Below are 16,613 nucleotides of genomic sequence, written 5' to 3'. Positions count from 1 at the left end.
AGAAGAAGAAACCAGTCAGGTGTGAGTGCTGCGCGGGTCATGTGACAGTTTGTAGCTTCATGATTGGATGACCTTTGATCTCTGTTTTCCTTTCCTTCAGGACACCAAAGACGACAGCTCATCTTATATTTGTCCACTGTGTGACAAGAGCTGTCAAACCCAGCACCAGCTGACCATGCACATTAGACAGGTAAACACACCTGTAAACACACCCACTGTGACTGTAGATGTTCAGGAGAAACCTTCTGTGTGTGTCAAAGCTGCTGCGGCCTGATGACCAGTTAATAAGAGATGAAACAGATGCAAGAAACATGCTCGATTTAGAATTTTATTTTGAAAGGGCAGCCTCTGTTTTGAACATATTCCAAAACATTATTTTACTCATCATGCTTTTCAAACAGCCTTGGTAACTTTTGGGGCTTTTATTTTGAAAATTTAACATATTACAAAGCGTTGTTTTCCTTAAAGTCAGGCTGGTGTGTCTAAGCCCAAATAAGTAAAATCCAAATAATAACTTTTCAGAATAAAGTACGTCTGCTTCCCATGTATTCCTAGATGTGTATTTTATTTTGAAAGGATAGCATGTTTAAGATCTTTGATGGCCTCGCCAATATCCTGCCAACAGTCTGTTACCAACTTACTGCAGGATTTTACTTAAATCCAACACATGTCTAGTGACATGAGAAAATATAGCCAGGAGGCTCTTATTTTGAAGGTGAGTTCAGCAGATGCAAAACAGCAGCTGATGTATAAATAAATGGTCACACAGTGTCTACGTGTGCGTTTTATTATTATTTTATTCTTTGGGACTTTTGGTTTTTACTGGGGTACCACTATTGTGTGATGAGACTCTTATTTTGAAGGGATGCGTCCATACTGTCAAACATATACACGTCCGCTCATAAAAATGAGGTAACTCTGAGCGTGCCTTACGTCCCGCAGCACAACGCCGACGCCGGAGCGACGGATCACTCCTGCAGCATCTGCGGGAAATGCCTGAGCTCGGCCTCGTCGCTCGACAGACACATGCTGGTCCACAGCGGCGAGCGGCCCTACAAATGCAACATCTGCGGCCAGACCTTCACCACCAACGGCAACATGCACAGGTGATCAGAGCGCACGCACACACGTCCTGCTACCTGCCAGCCAATCGGAGACGAGCACCTCATTCAACTCCTTGAAGTGTCAGAGTTACAGAGGCAAACATCTGGATTACATCGACCTCATATATGCCCACATTTAAGTTTATCTATGTCAGTGTCACTGCTTAACACACACACACACACACACAGACACACACAGACACACACTATACAAACTCTCGGGGAGGAAGTTGGAGTTTAACATGATCACCAGCCAACCGTCACGGGAGAACACCACCACACTGTGTGTGTGTGGGAGAGGGGGCGGGGGCTACACAGGAAGTTGGAAGATGACTTTTAACAACCCAACCCCAATATAAACACACACACACACACAGAGCTACGCCCAGTCATTTATTTATCAGTGATGTCCAGCCTTCACCATCAGGCCCAACAACCTAACTGTAGCCTGCGTGTGTGTGTGTGTGTGTGTGTGTGTGTTCATTAGCCAGAGTCTGCATCACGACAAACACCAAACCAGACGTTACAAGAGGAAGTGTAAAAGTGCAGATGCTAATATTTATAAGGTCGATGTGCATTTTATTTTGAAATGGAGTATTTTTTTATTTTTTAATAATAATCATCATTCCCACATTTTCCAAAGCCTCCTTCCGGTTCTTCAGGCTTATATTTGTTGATTTATTTTTAGCTAGCCTCTAGCTGAGGCTATTTTTTTTTTACCTGATTGGGCTTTTATTTTGAAACTTTACAAGAGAGAGAAGTCAGCGATGGCACGCTCCGTTGAACATGTATTAGCTTTTTGATTTGTAATAATAATTTGTAATAACAATAACTAGATATGTTTTACATGGGAACACTGTTACTGCATTTTATTTTGAAAAGCAGCCTAGTAAGTTTTTTTAAAGTTTTTACAGACTTTACTTTGAAAAGAATCAACTTTTGTTCCCTGTGAGCCGCGTTGTTTGGACTTTAAAGAGTAACTGGAGCTCTGCGCTGAAGCCGTTAGCCGAGGCTCTGCGGTGTCACTGCAGGATTGTTGTTCAGCCTGTTGCTCTGAGCCTGACAGATGTCGGTCTGTCTGCGTCCTCGCTCTCAGCGATGGTATGAGGAGCTGTGGGCAGGAAGGAATGACTGTAGGCCGACAGACGCTCAGATCTGCTGGATGTCGCAGCTGTTTTTCTCTGTGTCATCATGTTTTACTGGCTCTGCCTGTGCTCGCGTTATTTTTGAGCTTTAAAGACATTTCTGCTGCTTTAAAGCGCCTGAGCGCAGACGGAGGAGCGTGTGTGTGCAGGCAGGCAGCGGTTGGATGAAAGAGCGTTGTTGTAGCGTGAAGCTGTAGTTGTGTTTACGTGCAGACTTGTGTTGAGTGTTTTTGTTTTGAATGCGATGAGAGGAATCAGCTTCTCCATCACCACTCAGACTCGATGTTTCCTGAAGTCTCACAGAAGACAAAAACACGTGCTGCCTTCAGGCACGCGGGATTTTCTATGACTCACAAAATCCACCTTTACGGAAACTCGACGGGCCGGTTTGTCGAGTCTCCGAGCCCGGGAAAGCGAGCACAAAGAGCAGCGCGGCGATGAGGCGCTGATTTACAATGCAAACTGTGAGCGGAGGAGGAGGAGGAGGAGCAGAGCATCCTCTCAAAGATTGTCCTGCTTCAAACGAGCAGCGAGGAGGAAACAGAGTCCATTTTGTCTCTGACGCTGTGTCACTGCAGTTTGTAGGAGACGACCTGAGGAGGCGGAGTTTGCTCTCTTCCTATCGACTTTCCTGTTTCCTCCTTCCTCGTTTTCAGGTTTCCTCTGTTTCTGTTTTCTATCTTGTTTTTGCTCTTTTGTTTCCTTGTTTCATTTCCTTATCTCCTTTTCTGTTTCCTAGCTTTTCTCCTTGATTACTTGTTATCACCTCTTGTTCCCTTCCTTGTTTGCTCCTCTCCTTGTCCTTCTTTCCTCTCCTTGTCTCCTTTTCTGTTTCCTAGCTTTTCTCCTTGATTACTTGTTATCACCTCTTGTTCCCTTCCTTGTTTGCTCCTCTCCTTGTCCTTCTTTCCTCTCCTTGTCTCCTTGTTCTGTTTCTGGTGTGTGTGTTGATATGTGGACTTCAGCAGCTGTTTGCAACACACACACAGACACACACACACACACACACACACACACACTGGGTGATAAGGATTGTGTGTCAGCTGACTGGGCAGGTTTCCTGCGCTCTGATTGGCCGGCTGCAGGGCCACAGTGCGGTTTGAGCAGACTTTGCTCTCTGGTTGGCCGCCTCCTCTCTCCTCTCCTCTGATAGGTTAATGAGCAGCTTCCTGTCAGCTGCTCTCAGATCTGCTGACTGAGTGTGAGGACCTCTTATGGGCGTCCAGCTCGCTGCCTGACACCTATTTATAGATCCTCAGGCCCACACCTGCCCGTGTGTCCTCCTCTGAACACTCGTTACCTCACAGCACCTCCTCCTCTCCTCCTGATGTCACCTCCTTTCCTTTCCTTCCTAAAGTTTTTTCTGCTTTATTTTCTTTTCCTTATTTCCTCTCATCTGTCCTTACTTCCTTTCCTGCCCACATTTCCTTTCCTCTCCTCCTTACCTCTTCACCGCTGTTGTGACCTTTACAAACGCACGCACACTTTCACGCACTGTCTTGCTGGCTGCTGTAGCTCCGCCCCCTCCTGTATCCATACTGTATCCCTACACACTCCCAGACCACTGACTGGTATCAGTCCTCGTCAGGCCTTCCCAGAATTCCCGGCGTTCCTCGTTAAGTTAACGCTGACTCCGCAGGTCTTTTGGGTTTTTCGATGACATGTAAACGCCGCCTACCTTCGTTTCTTGTTTCAGACACATGAAGATTCACGAGAAGGACCCGGCCAGCGGCCTGCTCCCCGTCAGCCCCCCCTCTCCCACCAAACGCCGCCGTCCGTCCGTGAAGAGGAGGCAGGGCCTCGAGGAGGAGAGCGGAGAGGAGCCGCCCAACAAGAAGGTAAAAACACCAACGCGAGCGTCGGCTGTCAGGAGGGGGCGGGGTTTGTTCGGTTAATATAACGAGTTGTTGTGTGTCGAGGTGGCGGAGGACGCGACGGCGGACGAGACGGTGGCGGGCCGCGGCTCGGAGGAGGAGCTTCTGCCCTGTCCCATCTGCTTCAAAACCTGCAGCTCCAGACTGGATCTGGACGCGCACATGGACACCCACCCTGACACCGCCCTCAGGTACCGCCTTAACCCCTCCCTCTTTCCTCTCCATCTTTCCTCTGCTCGTTTCCTCTCCTTCCCACTTCCTTTTCTTGTCTCCTCTTTCTGGCTTCTCTCCTTGATTCCTCCCCTTTTGTCCTGTCCTCACTTCCTTTCATTGAGTACATTTACTTGGTTACTTTTTAACTTTACTCTCAGACACTCTGTACTGATCCGACCTTTCAAATTAAGAGTCTACATTAAAGAGTGTGTTCGTGAATCTGGACGATGGTCGGCTGGGAGAGGGGACGAGGGAGGCAGAGAAACACTGGGGAGAGAGAGAGAAGTGAAAAAGGAGGATGTACCAACATCTGTCACTATGGCAACACAACAGGGACAAAGTTTAACATGAAAAGAAGAAAGAGGAAATCAGGAATCAATGTAAAGAAATAAGGTGAAGGACACGAGGAAACAAGAAAGAGATGAAAAAAGGATGAAAAGTAAAAAAGGAGAAACATCCAAAAGTGGCACTAAAAGACAAGGAAGGACGCAGTGAAGGAAGGAAGGAAAGCTGATGAGGAAATATGGGAAAAGGCAGAACTGAAGTAGGAAATGGGGAAAACTATAAAATATTAATAAAGTTCAAAAAAGGAGTGAAATAAAAGAAAAGAAGGAAGAAAGAACAGGATGTAAGGATGGACAGATAGATAGGAAAGGAGACAAGGAAAAGAGAAGGAAGGATACAAAGAAATATAAAAGCAGGACATGAAGAGAAGAAAAAGAAGAATAAAGGAAATAAAGGTTAAAGGAAGGATGGAGAGCTGTAAGGAAACAATGTGTGTGATGAGGAGAGAAGGAGAGAAGGAGGCGAGCGGGCGGCGCTGAGCTTGTTATGGAGGAAGGAGAATATTTAGCTGTAAATCCTCCCTAATCAGCCGGTAAGAGGATCGAGTACCCTGCAGGGATGGAGGAGGATGGAGGGTAATTTACCTCACCGACAGGATGATGGGTGGATGTTCGTCACATTAAAACCAGACGAAGACAAAAAGGCGGAGTTTAGGTGTGGAAGCCGCCAGCAGGTGATGCGTTCGTGAGGAAACGTCCGAGACAACGAGCAGCCGTCACATCACCGTCTGGCTGCAGGTCGGTGATTTCCTGTCTCTGTGACAAAGGCGTGGCCTCTTGCATCATATTAGTAATAATAATAGTAACTATTAGTAATAATAGTAACTATGAGTAATAATAATAGTAACTATTAGTAATAATAGTAACTATTATTACTAATAGTAACTATTATTACTAATAGTAACTGAGTAATAACACGGTTCGGCTGCATTAGTTTAACATTAGCTTGTACCTGCAGTAGCGCCGCCGCCCACTTGGGGGTCTGCGACCCTCGATTTGGGAGTCGCTGCTGTGAGGTCGAACGCTCAGGCCGCTCTCAGCCTCATCACACAGCACGCGAGCAGTGGGAGCTGCCCCACAGCAGGCTTCCTCAAGCTGACCAATCAGATGAAAGTGAGCTTGTAGAGGCACGAGCGCAGACGCAGGAGGAACCGCGGGGTCGCACAGTTGCTGCAGCTTCCTGTTTTGGTCTCTTTGTTCGATCAATCGATAAAGTTTCTAAAAAATGATCAAACGTTTCTCACAACACGAAGCGAGACGCGGTCTGTAGTTCGTAAACATGATTCGTACTTGTTTAACACCGTCACCTCAGCGCCATCATGCATGTTTTCATCTAATAAAAACATAAATAAAGACCTAAAAACTTTTTGCGTGATTACTTTGAAGGGTCAGAAACTCTGGAGTCGAATGTTTTGCTTAAAACTAAAAACGATGACGATCAGCAGCACAGCGATCAATATTTGATCAGTGGGCCGATTGTTGCAGAGGATGGAGGAGGGCGGAGGTGCAGGTCTGACTGATGGAGTTCAACAAGTGCTGCTCCACATATGGTGCAGACCCCCACCCCCGACCCCCACCATCCTCTGACAGCGTAACTGAGGGGATTACACACACACACACACACACACACACAGAGGATGTGATAAGAGTGTGTGACTGCAGCAGACACTGGGCAGCTGTCCTCTCAGCGCTTAACGAGAGCCGGACCAACACCGGGTTATCACACGCACACAGACACACAGACACACACACACTTGTCTTTCTGCACGTGTGTGTGAATAACCAGCAGTGTGTTTCCACGTATTGAGCTGTTTCTGTCCTCATGAGGTTCGAGGAGCTCGGTGAAAAGCTGCCGGACGAATCGGCTCAAAGATCAAACCCTCTCTGCTGGTTTCAAAGTTTCACACAAACTTCACCACGAGGTTCATGAGCGAGTTTCACACAAACTTGAGCGAGCACCTCCAAACTGGAAAAACAGGAGTCAGGAAGGGACGAAATGATGTCATCACCTCCTCTTTGTCAGCCCTGGTCCCCACAAACAAAAAGGAGAAATGTCGCCTCCTGGTGGCGGGAGTTCAGAGGTTTTTCAAAATACAAAAATGAAGGACAATAAAAACATTTTTCCTTTTTTTGGGCATCGAGGACTTTTGCTCTCCATCTTCCAAAAGGACAAAAACAAACAAACAATTTAAACCCTCAGAGCGAATGACTAACAGGATGTTTCCCGTCAGTCAGATAATCTGATTGTTCACAGAGAAGAAACCAGACTCCTGTTGACATGTGTGAACTTTTCTTGTTTTTCAGTGACTTTTTGTCCTTTTTCTGATTCAAGCCTGTCTTGAATTATCGCCTCACATTCAGGCAGCATTTCCTTCTGTTTGTGTTTGCAGGTGTGATCTCTGCTGCCTTTCTTTCCGAACCCACCGCGGTTTGCTGCGTCACAATGCGGGGGTTCATAAGCTCCTCCCCCAGGACCCCAGCGGCCGCCCTTTCATCCAGAGCAACCCCTCTATCCCCACCGGCTTCAATGACTTGGCCTTCATTGACTTCTCCTGCAAGAAGTTTCCTCACATTGCACAGGTGTTCACCCGTCACCGTGTTCCCGTGGATCGCTTCCTGGAGGAAAATGTCGAGTTTTAACGCCGTTTTTCTTCCCGTCCAGGTCTGGTGCGAGACGAATCTCAGACGATGCATCAGTAAGTTCCACCGGTTCGTCTGTGAGTCCTGCGACAAGGCGTTCCCCCTTCGCTCAGCCCTGGACCTCCATAAAACCAAGTCTCACCCCGACAAACGCGCCGCCGCCAGCTCGGAGGATACCGCAGAGAAGGCGAAGGAGGAAGGAGAAGGTTCTGCAGAGAACGAGGTGGAGAACGACCAGCAGGACGCAGACAAAGAAGCCCTGCCTGCAGAGCAGGCCAACTTCCTGGAAGGGCTCGGTCTTCAGCACGTTTCTAAGGTATGTTTGGAAGTATGGCACACAAGCCGACCTTTCAAATTAAAAGCACAAACTGAAATATGCATATAAAGAACTTTCAGAATAAAATGCAGACAGATCAGGATGTGATGGGGTTTAGAACAGGAGGCTAAATGCTGGCGGTGGAATAACAGAGAGCAGAGATTTAAACCACGCCAAGCAGAGGCTGATGGGCGAAGAGGATTGGACGAGAGTGATGATGTCAGCGTAGACATGTAAACAGAAAAGCAGCCGAACACCCAGCAGAGCCACGACTTCCTGGTTGAACTTGAGCGTAAACTTCACGAATGTTAACCCAACATGTCCTCATGTTTCCTCAGGTGAACGCTGGTCCCACTGATGACGAGATCCATCAGGCCCACCTGGACAGCATCAAGGTGATACACGTGGAGCCTCCGTCCTCCAGCCTCCCCCAGGAGCCGGCGTCAGGCTTCCTGTCCGGAGGTCTGGGATTGACTCTGGGGCTCGGCGTGAGCGGTCTGACGGCCCTCAGCATCCCCCTGCTGGAGGCCCCGGGCTCGGCCTTGCAGGGCCTCTCCCAGCGAGACGCCTTCAGCCTGCTGTCCCTGCAGCCCTTCCCCACCGGCTTCCTCCTGCAACCCGACGGGACCGCAACTGCAGCCAGCGCCGCTTCGTCGGGCGTCAAACCCGGAGAGGCAGGCGGTACTGGGATTATGGAGCTGGCAGATATCCAGCAGATCCTGAAAGTGGCGACTACCACACCGAATCAGATCGGACTCCCACCTCTGGCCAAAGCTCCAGGATTCAGCGGCGCTAACGGTGGGTGCTGCTGGAGCCGCTTTGTTACTCAGGTTTCTAACTGCCAACGCTCACCGACTGTTTCTCCTCCTGCAGGTCAAGTTCAGGGTCAGAAGGCGATGCCGCCACTGAAACCCAAACCTCCCATCAGCCCTCGCTCCAGCCTCACAACGACGACGCCTCCGCCGCTGCAAAGCTCCCAGCAGGCCTCACTGGGCTGCATCAGCCCCAGCCTGCCTCCTCCCACACCTTCGCTCTTCAAAACGCCCTCCTCGTCCTCATCCTCAGCCGGGAACGGCGGGCAGATGGACGCGGAGTGCATGAACGAGGCCCACGCCCCCCTGTCTGACTCGCCGCCTGCTGCTACTACAGCTGTACACGAGGAGGTGGGACTTAGCGGGAGAAAGCCAGGAAGCAAAGGCGGCAACAGCTCGGGCTCGTTCCCGTGCCGCTTCTGCGACCAGGTGTTCGCTTTCTCCGGCGTGCTGCAGGCGCACATGCGCTTCCACCTCGGCATCCTGCCCCATCAGTGCAACATCTGCGACTATGTAGCTCCGGATAAAGCCACGCTCATCCGTCACCTGCGCACGCACAGCGGCGAGCGCCCCTACGTCTGCCGCGTCTGCCATTACCCGTTCACTGTCAAGGCCAACTGCGAGCGCCACCTCAGGAAGAAGCACGCCAAGACCTCGAGGAAGGACATCGAGAAAAACATCAAGTACGTCACCTCGACGACCACGGCGAACATCACGGCCGCCATCACCACCGCAGGCACCACCTCCACCCAGGACGCGGAGACGGGCTGCGCCGGAGCCGAGACCGTGTGCCGGTTCTGCGGCGAGGACCTGAAAACGTACCGGGCGCTGCAGATCCACCTGCGCACGCACAACGGCTGCCAGAGGAAACCGTTCGAGTGCCGGCGCTGCGGCGCCGCCTTCCTGGCCAAACGCAACTGCATCCACCACCTGCTGAAGCAGCACCCTGAGGTGCAAGAGCGCGAGATCGAGGAGCACATCGCCACCCTGCTGCCCGCCACCGCCCTCGCCACTGCCCGCGCCGCACCGTTGGCGCTGAACGGCGTCAGCCAGCCTCCCGTCCCGGTCGTGAAGGTGGAGGAAGTGGCGAACGTCACGTATCCTGCAGAACTGGACCAGCCGCTCGACTTCTCCGCCAAGGGCCGCGGCGCTGGCGCCGGCAGCCAGACGGGGTCACCTGGGGTCAAACTGGAGAGCGTCGCCCCCCCTTTCGACTGCGCCGACCTGGACCAGCCCATCGACCTGTCCATCCCCAGCAAGAGACAGCGAAGGGAGGCGGCGAGCAGCGGCGAGCTGAGGGAGATAAAGACGGAGCAGAGCGGCAGCAGCATCGGCGAGCAGCAGCAGCAGGCTTTGTCCAAGGACGAGAAGATGGCGAGCGGCCCCGCCCCGCTTCACCCCCACCCACAGCTCGGCTGCTATCAGCTGCCCCCGGGCTCCACTTCCTCCCCCGCCTCCCTCCCCAACACGGCGCGAGCCCAGCGCCTCAAACCACTGCTCCCCAAACCCGCCGCCTCCTCGCCCTCCGGCACCCTCAAAGAGCTGCCGCCGCTGGCCTCCATCGCTCAGATCATCAGCTCTGTGTCCGCCGCCCCAGACCTGCTGAAGCGCGACGCTGCCGGCGTCGCTTCCTCTCAGGCCGATCCCGCCACAGACGCCCCCGCGGCCTCGGCCGGCCTGGAGGGACAGAGCGACGACGCCTCCGACGGACCCTCCAGGTTTGTGGGCGCCATTTCAAATAACTTGATTCACATTGCTGCTATGTTCTCCCGCTGACTCCACCTTCTCTCCAACAGGAGGAGGCCCAGGAAGAAGGCCGGCCTCGGCCTGAAGGAGAAGGCGGTCAGCGGCATCGACCTGGAGTCGAGCGGCGAGTTTGCCAGCGTGGAGAAGATGCTCGCCAACACAGACGCCAACAAGTTCAGCAACTACCTGCAGACGGGAGCTGCTGAGCTGGCAGGAAAGAGAGGTGGGGGCAGGAAGCTGTCCAGGAAACTTCTGGAAGTTACAGTTAACTTTTCCCTTTATTGAACTCAAACTCTTTCTGTGAGCAGATGGTGACAAAGCAACAGGAGGGGAGGAGAAGGAGGGCGGAGCTAAGGAGGAGGCGAAGCCGGCGAATCAGCCCAAAGGAAAGAAGAACGCTTACTCCAACTCCGTGCAGAAGCTGACCTGCCCCTTCTGCCCCCGAGTGTTCCCGTGGGCGAGCTCGCTGCAGAGACACATGCTGACGCACACCGGTAATGACCACGACACACACACCGTAACAGTCGCCGCAGTGCCTGTCTCCATGGAAACCTGGTTATCGTTTGGTCTTCACCCAGGTCAGAAGCCATTCCCGTGTCCGCGCTGCGACGCCTTCTTCTCCACCAAATCCAACTGCGAGCGCCACCTGCTGAGGAAGCACGGCGTGACCCACAGGACGCTGCGACGCAACGGCGCCCTCGTGAAGAAAGGCGGCGACGAAGGCTCGCACGAGAGCGCCGGTCAGAGAACGACCAGTTTTTATCGCCGTTACATCCGCAGACGCGTCTCAGTTCAGAGCGCTGATTGTTCACTGTCTCCCACAGAGAGCCAATCAGAGACGGAGCAGATGGCGCCAGAAGCACAAAACCTCAGCAATACCGCTTCATCTACAGACTCAGGCCCCGCCCCCACCGCCGATAGCACCGCCCACTGTGAAGGCACACATGAAAGCCCCACCCACAAACCAAGCCAAGGTAACATTTTAATAACGAGTCGTGAAGGAACGATTTGGTTTCATGTGGCAGGAAGTGGAGCTGAAGTAAAGCAGAGCTTCACTGTAGAGTCAAACTGCAGAGCTGACCTGAGTCGGCTCGCTGCAGGTGTCCCTGCCCCGAAGATGTTGGGCTTTAAATCATCGCCTAAAGCTGTTTTTGTGCTGCAGGTTTCAGCCCGACTCCTGGACCTGCCGAGCAGCAGGAGACGGAAACCACACAGCAGCCGGACCAGCAGGGGGCGCCGGAGAGCCGAGCAGCACAGGGCAAACAGCCTCCAAACAGCAGCAAGGTAACTGTGGGAACAGATCTTTAACCCTTTAAAACTGGTCGGAGCGGGCACGCTCTGTTTTGCGCAACTACTTTTAAATCCCGGTAGCTCTGCAACCACGTGAGCTAGCGCAAGAATTTTTTTTGCATATGAAACCGGAGGAGTTGTACTTACATCTTATGCCATCAGCTTGTCCTCGGTCACAGTTTCCTTCCACATATAGTTTTGCAAAAACTGCATAAAAAGCACTTGCAGGAACAAAAACATAATATTCCAGAAACACGCTTTGCCGATCCGATCAGCTGTTTGTAACACTTCCTACGTCCATCAGCGCGAACTATCGCATGTCCGCCATGACCTGCCCGAAACCGGAAGTGACATCATTTCGCGGAAATGTAGTTTTTTACCATCAAGGCCTCATGAGCCTATACTGGTGTTTTTAAAAGTTATCTTTGACTTTATGACTTTCTGTGTGGTTTCTGGGATGCTTAGGACTCATATTGCACTGCTGGAAATAGTTTATTTTGATGCATATGCTGCTTTTTTGCAAATTTGCATTATAATATTTTCGTTTTTCCTGCAGTGTATAAAAATTGGTGTATTTCAAAAATAAAACTATGAAGACACTCAAAATAAATTTCCTGTGGTGGGAAACTATTTTGTGCAACTTTTTTGTATTTACAGTTTTGAGGGATAAGCCTCTTTTTTGTAGTTTATTGCACTTTTTTGCAATTTATGTAATTACTATGAACTTAATGCAGACATATTATTAAAATCTGGGCTATAATGGTTGTATTGATGTATATCAACTTGAAATGCTCCCAAAAATGGCTCCACAGCATGTAAACATATAATATAAGCTCTGGCGGACTTGGTTCTATGGTAGGTCTTAAAGGGTTAAAAAGCCCAGCACTGAGATACAAACAGTATTTCTCTATAAAACAAAATTATGGAGTAAAATATACGTAAACTGCAGATTACACACAATCGGATCACAGGATGTAAGATTGACGCTAAATATTTAATTTTGTTTTTGTGGTCGTTCAAACCTTCAACCATCCACCAGGGGGCGCCGCAGCACCTTCAGCAGCTGTTCTTTTCAAAAAAGGTCAATAAAAAAAAAAGACGCCTCAAACATGTCATGTGATGATGTCATAATGTTAAAACCCTCCTCCAGGTGGAGAGCACCGACGATGACGACTGCCACAGCAACAAGAGTCTGGACCTGAACTTTGGCAAGAAGCTCATCGACTTCAAACTCAACACGTCATCTTCAGGCTCCGCCCAGGAGGAGCAGTCCTCTCAGCCCTCCTGCTCCTCCTCCTCTTCATCTTCATCTTCATGTGGACCCACTACCTCCACTCCCCAAGCAGCGCCTGAGAGCCCAGAAGAGGAGAAAGACACGCCCGCTTCCTCCTCGTCTTCCTCGTCCTACAGCCTCGCTGCAAAACAGCAGCCGGACTACAAACATGTCTGCCGAGTGTGTAAGAAGAGTTTCCGCTACGCCACCACGCTCGCTCGCCACGAGAGGGCGCACCTCTCGGAGGACACACCGACTCCACCTCCGCCAACAGCAGAGGAAGCCACTCCGGCAAAGGAGGAGGAGGAAGAGGCGGCGCCGGAGAGCAAACCTGGCGATGAGGAGAAGGAGGCAGAGATGGAGACAGAGGAAGGAGCAAAGGGAGGCGACAGTGAAGGAGGTGACAGTGGCGAGTCGGAGGAAGAGGAGAAGGAGAAAGAGGAGAGGAGCGACGAAGAGGCATCAGAACCAAAGAGCGTGGAGGGCGGCGAGTCATCCGGAGGACGCGTGGACAAGAGGAAGAAGATCTGCAACGTGTGCTCCAAGAGGTTCTGGTCTCTGCAGGACCTGACCCGGCACATGAGGTCACACACAGGTACGACACACCTGAGGTCACACACAGGTACGACACACCTGAGGTCACACACAGGTACCACACACCTGAGGTCACACACCTGAGGTCACACACCTGAGGTCACACACAGGTGCGACACACCTGAGGTCACACACAGGTACGACACACCTGAGGTCACGCACAGGTACCACACACCTGAGGTCACGCACAGGTACCACACACCTGAGGTCACACACCTGAGGTCACACACCTGAGGTCACACACCTGAGGTCACACACAGGTACGACACACCTGAGGTCACACACATGAGGTCACACACCTGAGGTCACACACCTGAGGTCACACACCTGAGGTCACACACAGGTGCGACACACCTGAGGTCATACACCTGAGGTCACACACCTGAGGTCACACACAGGTACGACACACCTGAGGTCACACACAGGTACGACACACCTGAGGTCACACACATGAGGTCACACACCTGAGGTCACACACATGAGGTCACACACAGGTACCACACACCTGAGGTCACACACAGGTACGACACACCTGAGGTCACACACAGGTACGACACACCTGAGGTCACACACAGGTACGACACACCTGAGGTCACACACCTGAGGTCACACACAGGTACCACACACCTGAGGTCACACACAGGTACCACACACCTGAGGTCACACACAGGTACCACACACCTAAGGTCACACACCTGAGGTCACACACCTGAGGTCACACACAGGTACGACGCACCTGAGGTCACACACCTGAGGTCACACACAGGTACGACACACCTGAGGTCACACAACTGAGGTCACACACCTGAGGTCACACACACCCGAGGTCACACACAGGTACGACACACCCGAGGTCACACACAGGTACGACACACCTGAGGTCACACACCTGAGGTCACACACCTGAGGTCACACAGGTCACCTGTGGCTGTGAATGTTGTGGTCTTTTTGTGGTTATACAGACTGTTTTTGTTGTTGTTACCTGTGTTGTCTTCCTCGCTCTGACTCCTCGCTCGTCCTGCCTCCAGGTGAGCGTCCTTATCAGTGTCAGACCTGTGAGCGGACCTTCACCCTGAAGCACAGCCTGGTCCGGCACCAAAGGATCCATCTGAAACCCCGCGGTGCTGACGGCTCCTCTGGCGCCAACGACGACGCCGGCAGCGAGGACGGTGACTCCTGCACCCCGACCCCGACCTCCACCTGCCCGCCCTCAGAGAACGAGAGTGAGTGCGGGAGCGCCGCAGCCGGGATGAAGGAGCTGGAGGAGGAGGACGTGAAAGACGAGGGGGAGGAACAGAGCCCTTCGAAACCAACAGAGTCCGGCGGGGACTCGGATCCCGCGACCGCCGTCGACTCGACTCCCAGCCACCAAGCTACTGACACAAAGACAACTACTAGCGCCGAATTGACATCTGACCCAAACGCCTCCAAAGACCCCTCTCACTCCTCCACCAACTGCCCGCCAGGGGAAGCGGCAGCAGCCACCCCCACCCAGGGCTTTATCCAGGGGCTGCTGGAGATCCACGCCAAGCCCCCTCTGGAACACATCCTGCCCAACGGAGAGCCTCCTCTGGTGGGCGTGGAGTGAGGGCGAACCCCTAACCACAACACCGCAGTGCCATACGGTCGGAGAGACGCTACACCTTTGATGACGATGCAAAAACCAGCCCTGAAACCCTTTTTGATAGAGAGACGAAATCCTCGTTTTCTTGAAGTGCCTTACTACTAGTCCTAAAAGATGTTTTTGCTATATCTTTATCTGCATTATTACGGAGAATGGATCTAATTTTTATAGCTTTTTATGATGACAATGATTTACATAAGATTTTTTTGTGCGGGGGAATCTATATTTCAGCAATAAAAAGAATAAAGTTACGATTTATTATTGTTCTAGATTTTTCTTAGAGAAATGATCAACTTTGGAGACGCCAAGAGACAGACAGAGACTGAGACATGGCATCTGCCATTCTTCTTCGGTATTTAAATTAAGAGCTGGACGTTGCGACACACGTGTCTGAACAATATGCTTTCACAACGTTTTGGATTTCCTAAATTAGAAATTCACCGACCGCTTGTCCGGTTTGACCAGTCGATATTTTTGATATGTTTTGGATAAAACTGAAGAGCGAGGCGACAGCTGCACGGCTGCCGAAGCGGCCCAGATTCACCAGCAATGACCGGCGGCCACCACCGTCAACTGGCGGCCGCCTGCCACCGTGTGACCGAGGTAGCTTTTTTCTGTTTTGTTTTTGTAACTGGAAAACGCCTCGCCGTTGTTCCGACTCTCGGCCGGCTCGGCAAAACACAAGAAAACATTCACGAACTTCTCAAAGTCGCATTTCTGTGTGAAGAGGAACTCTTGAAAGGGCAGAAAATAGTGTTTGTGTTCTCCGTGTTTCTTCTTCCTGTTTTGTTTTTTTAAACCCATCACACTATTGATCCCTGAAGCCACCCTGTGAGTCGGCCTGTGTGTGTGTTCATAATTTCTCACTCATAATCATTCTCAGTTGATTCCATGTGTGTACAGAGAGTTAAACATGTGGCACGTGATGCTCGAGTATTTTCTGTTTTTCTGCATGTGTGCGATTACCAGTGACATTTAGGTGTAGGGATGGGAATTCATTTTCGTGGATTTTTTTTATATATGTAACTGAACAAATCAAAAGGTTTTGTGTTTGTGTGTGGGTGTGAGTGTGAGTGTGCGCGACTCCCACCTGTCTCTCATCGTCACCCCCTAGTATTCTTATAGGGTTTATTACAGGGCCTCCAGCGTGCTAATGTGTAACGCCGCTAATACCTGACTTAGGTTCAGTTTACCTCAACTTCTGCTTTTTAACTGCAACCATTAAAGCAACAGACGAGCAGCTCTGTAGGCAACCCTTTAAATCCTATGTCTTCCTAAGCTGGGCTAATGCTCTGCAGGCCAGGTTTCTACTGTGGGCCAAATCAAAGCAAGCCAGGGCTAACTCATTAGCGTAGCTTCAAACACGGCATGCACACTAACCCAAATAGAACCCAAATAGAAGCTAATTTAGTAGAACATAGAAATGGTAAGGAATTTGTTAATACCACGGTTAAAAACCGGTATGATGCTAGCTAGCTGTATTTTACCTACATTGGCATCATCTTTTCTTCGGGAGCAATTAGACATTAGAAAATGTTAGCGTTAGTTTGGAAAAACTGACCAGAGCAGGCAAGATAATAAAAACCCTAAGATATCAAAAATAGTAAAAAGGTAGTATTAGATGGCAATAACTGACTAA

The 16,613-nt window shown here is 50.9% G+C and overlaps 1 protein-coding gene across 4 annotated transcripts in view; it reads left to right on the top strand.

Moving 5' to 3' along the window:
* rreb1a (ras responsive element binding protein 1a) overlaps positions 1–16,613 on the top strand; it is a 50,249-nt gene extending 33,636 nt beyond the window's left edge. For all 4 annotated transcript variants that reach the window (XM_085171642.1, XM_085171641.1, XM_085171644.1 and 1 more), the window contains 15 exons: positions 101–190; positions 943–1,106; positions 3,945–4,086; positions 4,168–4,313; positions 7,070–7,259; positions 7,342–7,635; positions 7,974–8,433; positions 8,509–10,165; positions 10,244–10,416; positions 10,502–10,687; positions 10,772–10,933; positions 11,018–11,167; positions 11,356–11,477; positions 12,634–13,351; positions 14,379–16,613. In XM_085171642.1, coding sequence (XP_085027768.1) covers positions 101–190; positions 943–1,106; positions 3,945–4,086; positions 4,168–4,313; positions 7,070–7,259; positions 7,342–7,635; positions 7,974–8,433; positions 8,509–10,165; positions 10,244–10,416; positions 10,502–10,687; positions 10,772–10,933; positions 11,018–11,167; positions 11,356–11,477; positions 12,634–13,351; positions 14,379–14,938 — 5,214 coding nt within the window. In that variant the 3' untranslated portion in view covers positions 14,939–16,613. The remainder of the gene's footprint in view (positions 1–100; positions 191–942; positions 1,107–3,944; positions 4,087–4,167; positions 4,314–7,069; positions 7,260–7,341; positions 7,636–7,973; positions 8,434–8,508; positions 10,166–10,243; positions 10,417–10,501; positions 10,688–10,771; positions 10,934–11,017; positions 11,168–11,355; positions 11,478–12,633; positions 13,352–14,378) is intronic.

This window comes from Neolamprologus multifasciatus, chromosome 9, assembly GCF_963576455.1.
Source record: "Neolamprologus multifasciatus chromosome 9, fNeoMul1.2, whole genome shotgun sequence".
Lineage (NCBI taxonomy): Eukaryota > Metazoa > Chordata > Actinopteri > Cichliformes > Cichlidae > Neolamprologus > Neolamprologus multifasciatus.
The sequence above is the reverse complement of the archived record's forward strand: the minus strand, read 5'-3'. Positions and strand labels throughout refer to the sequence as shown.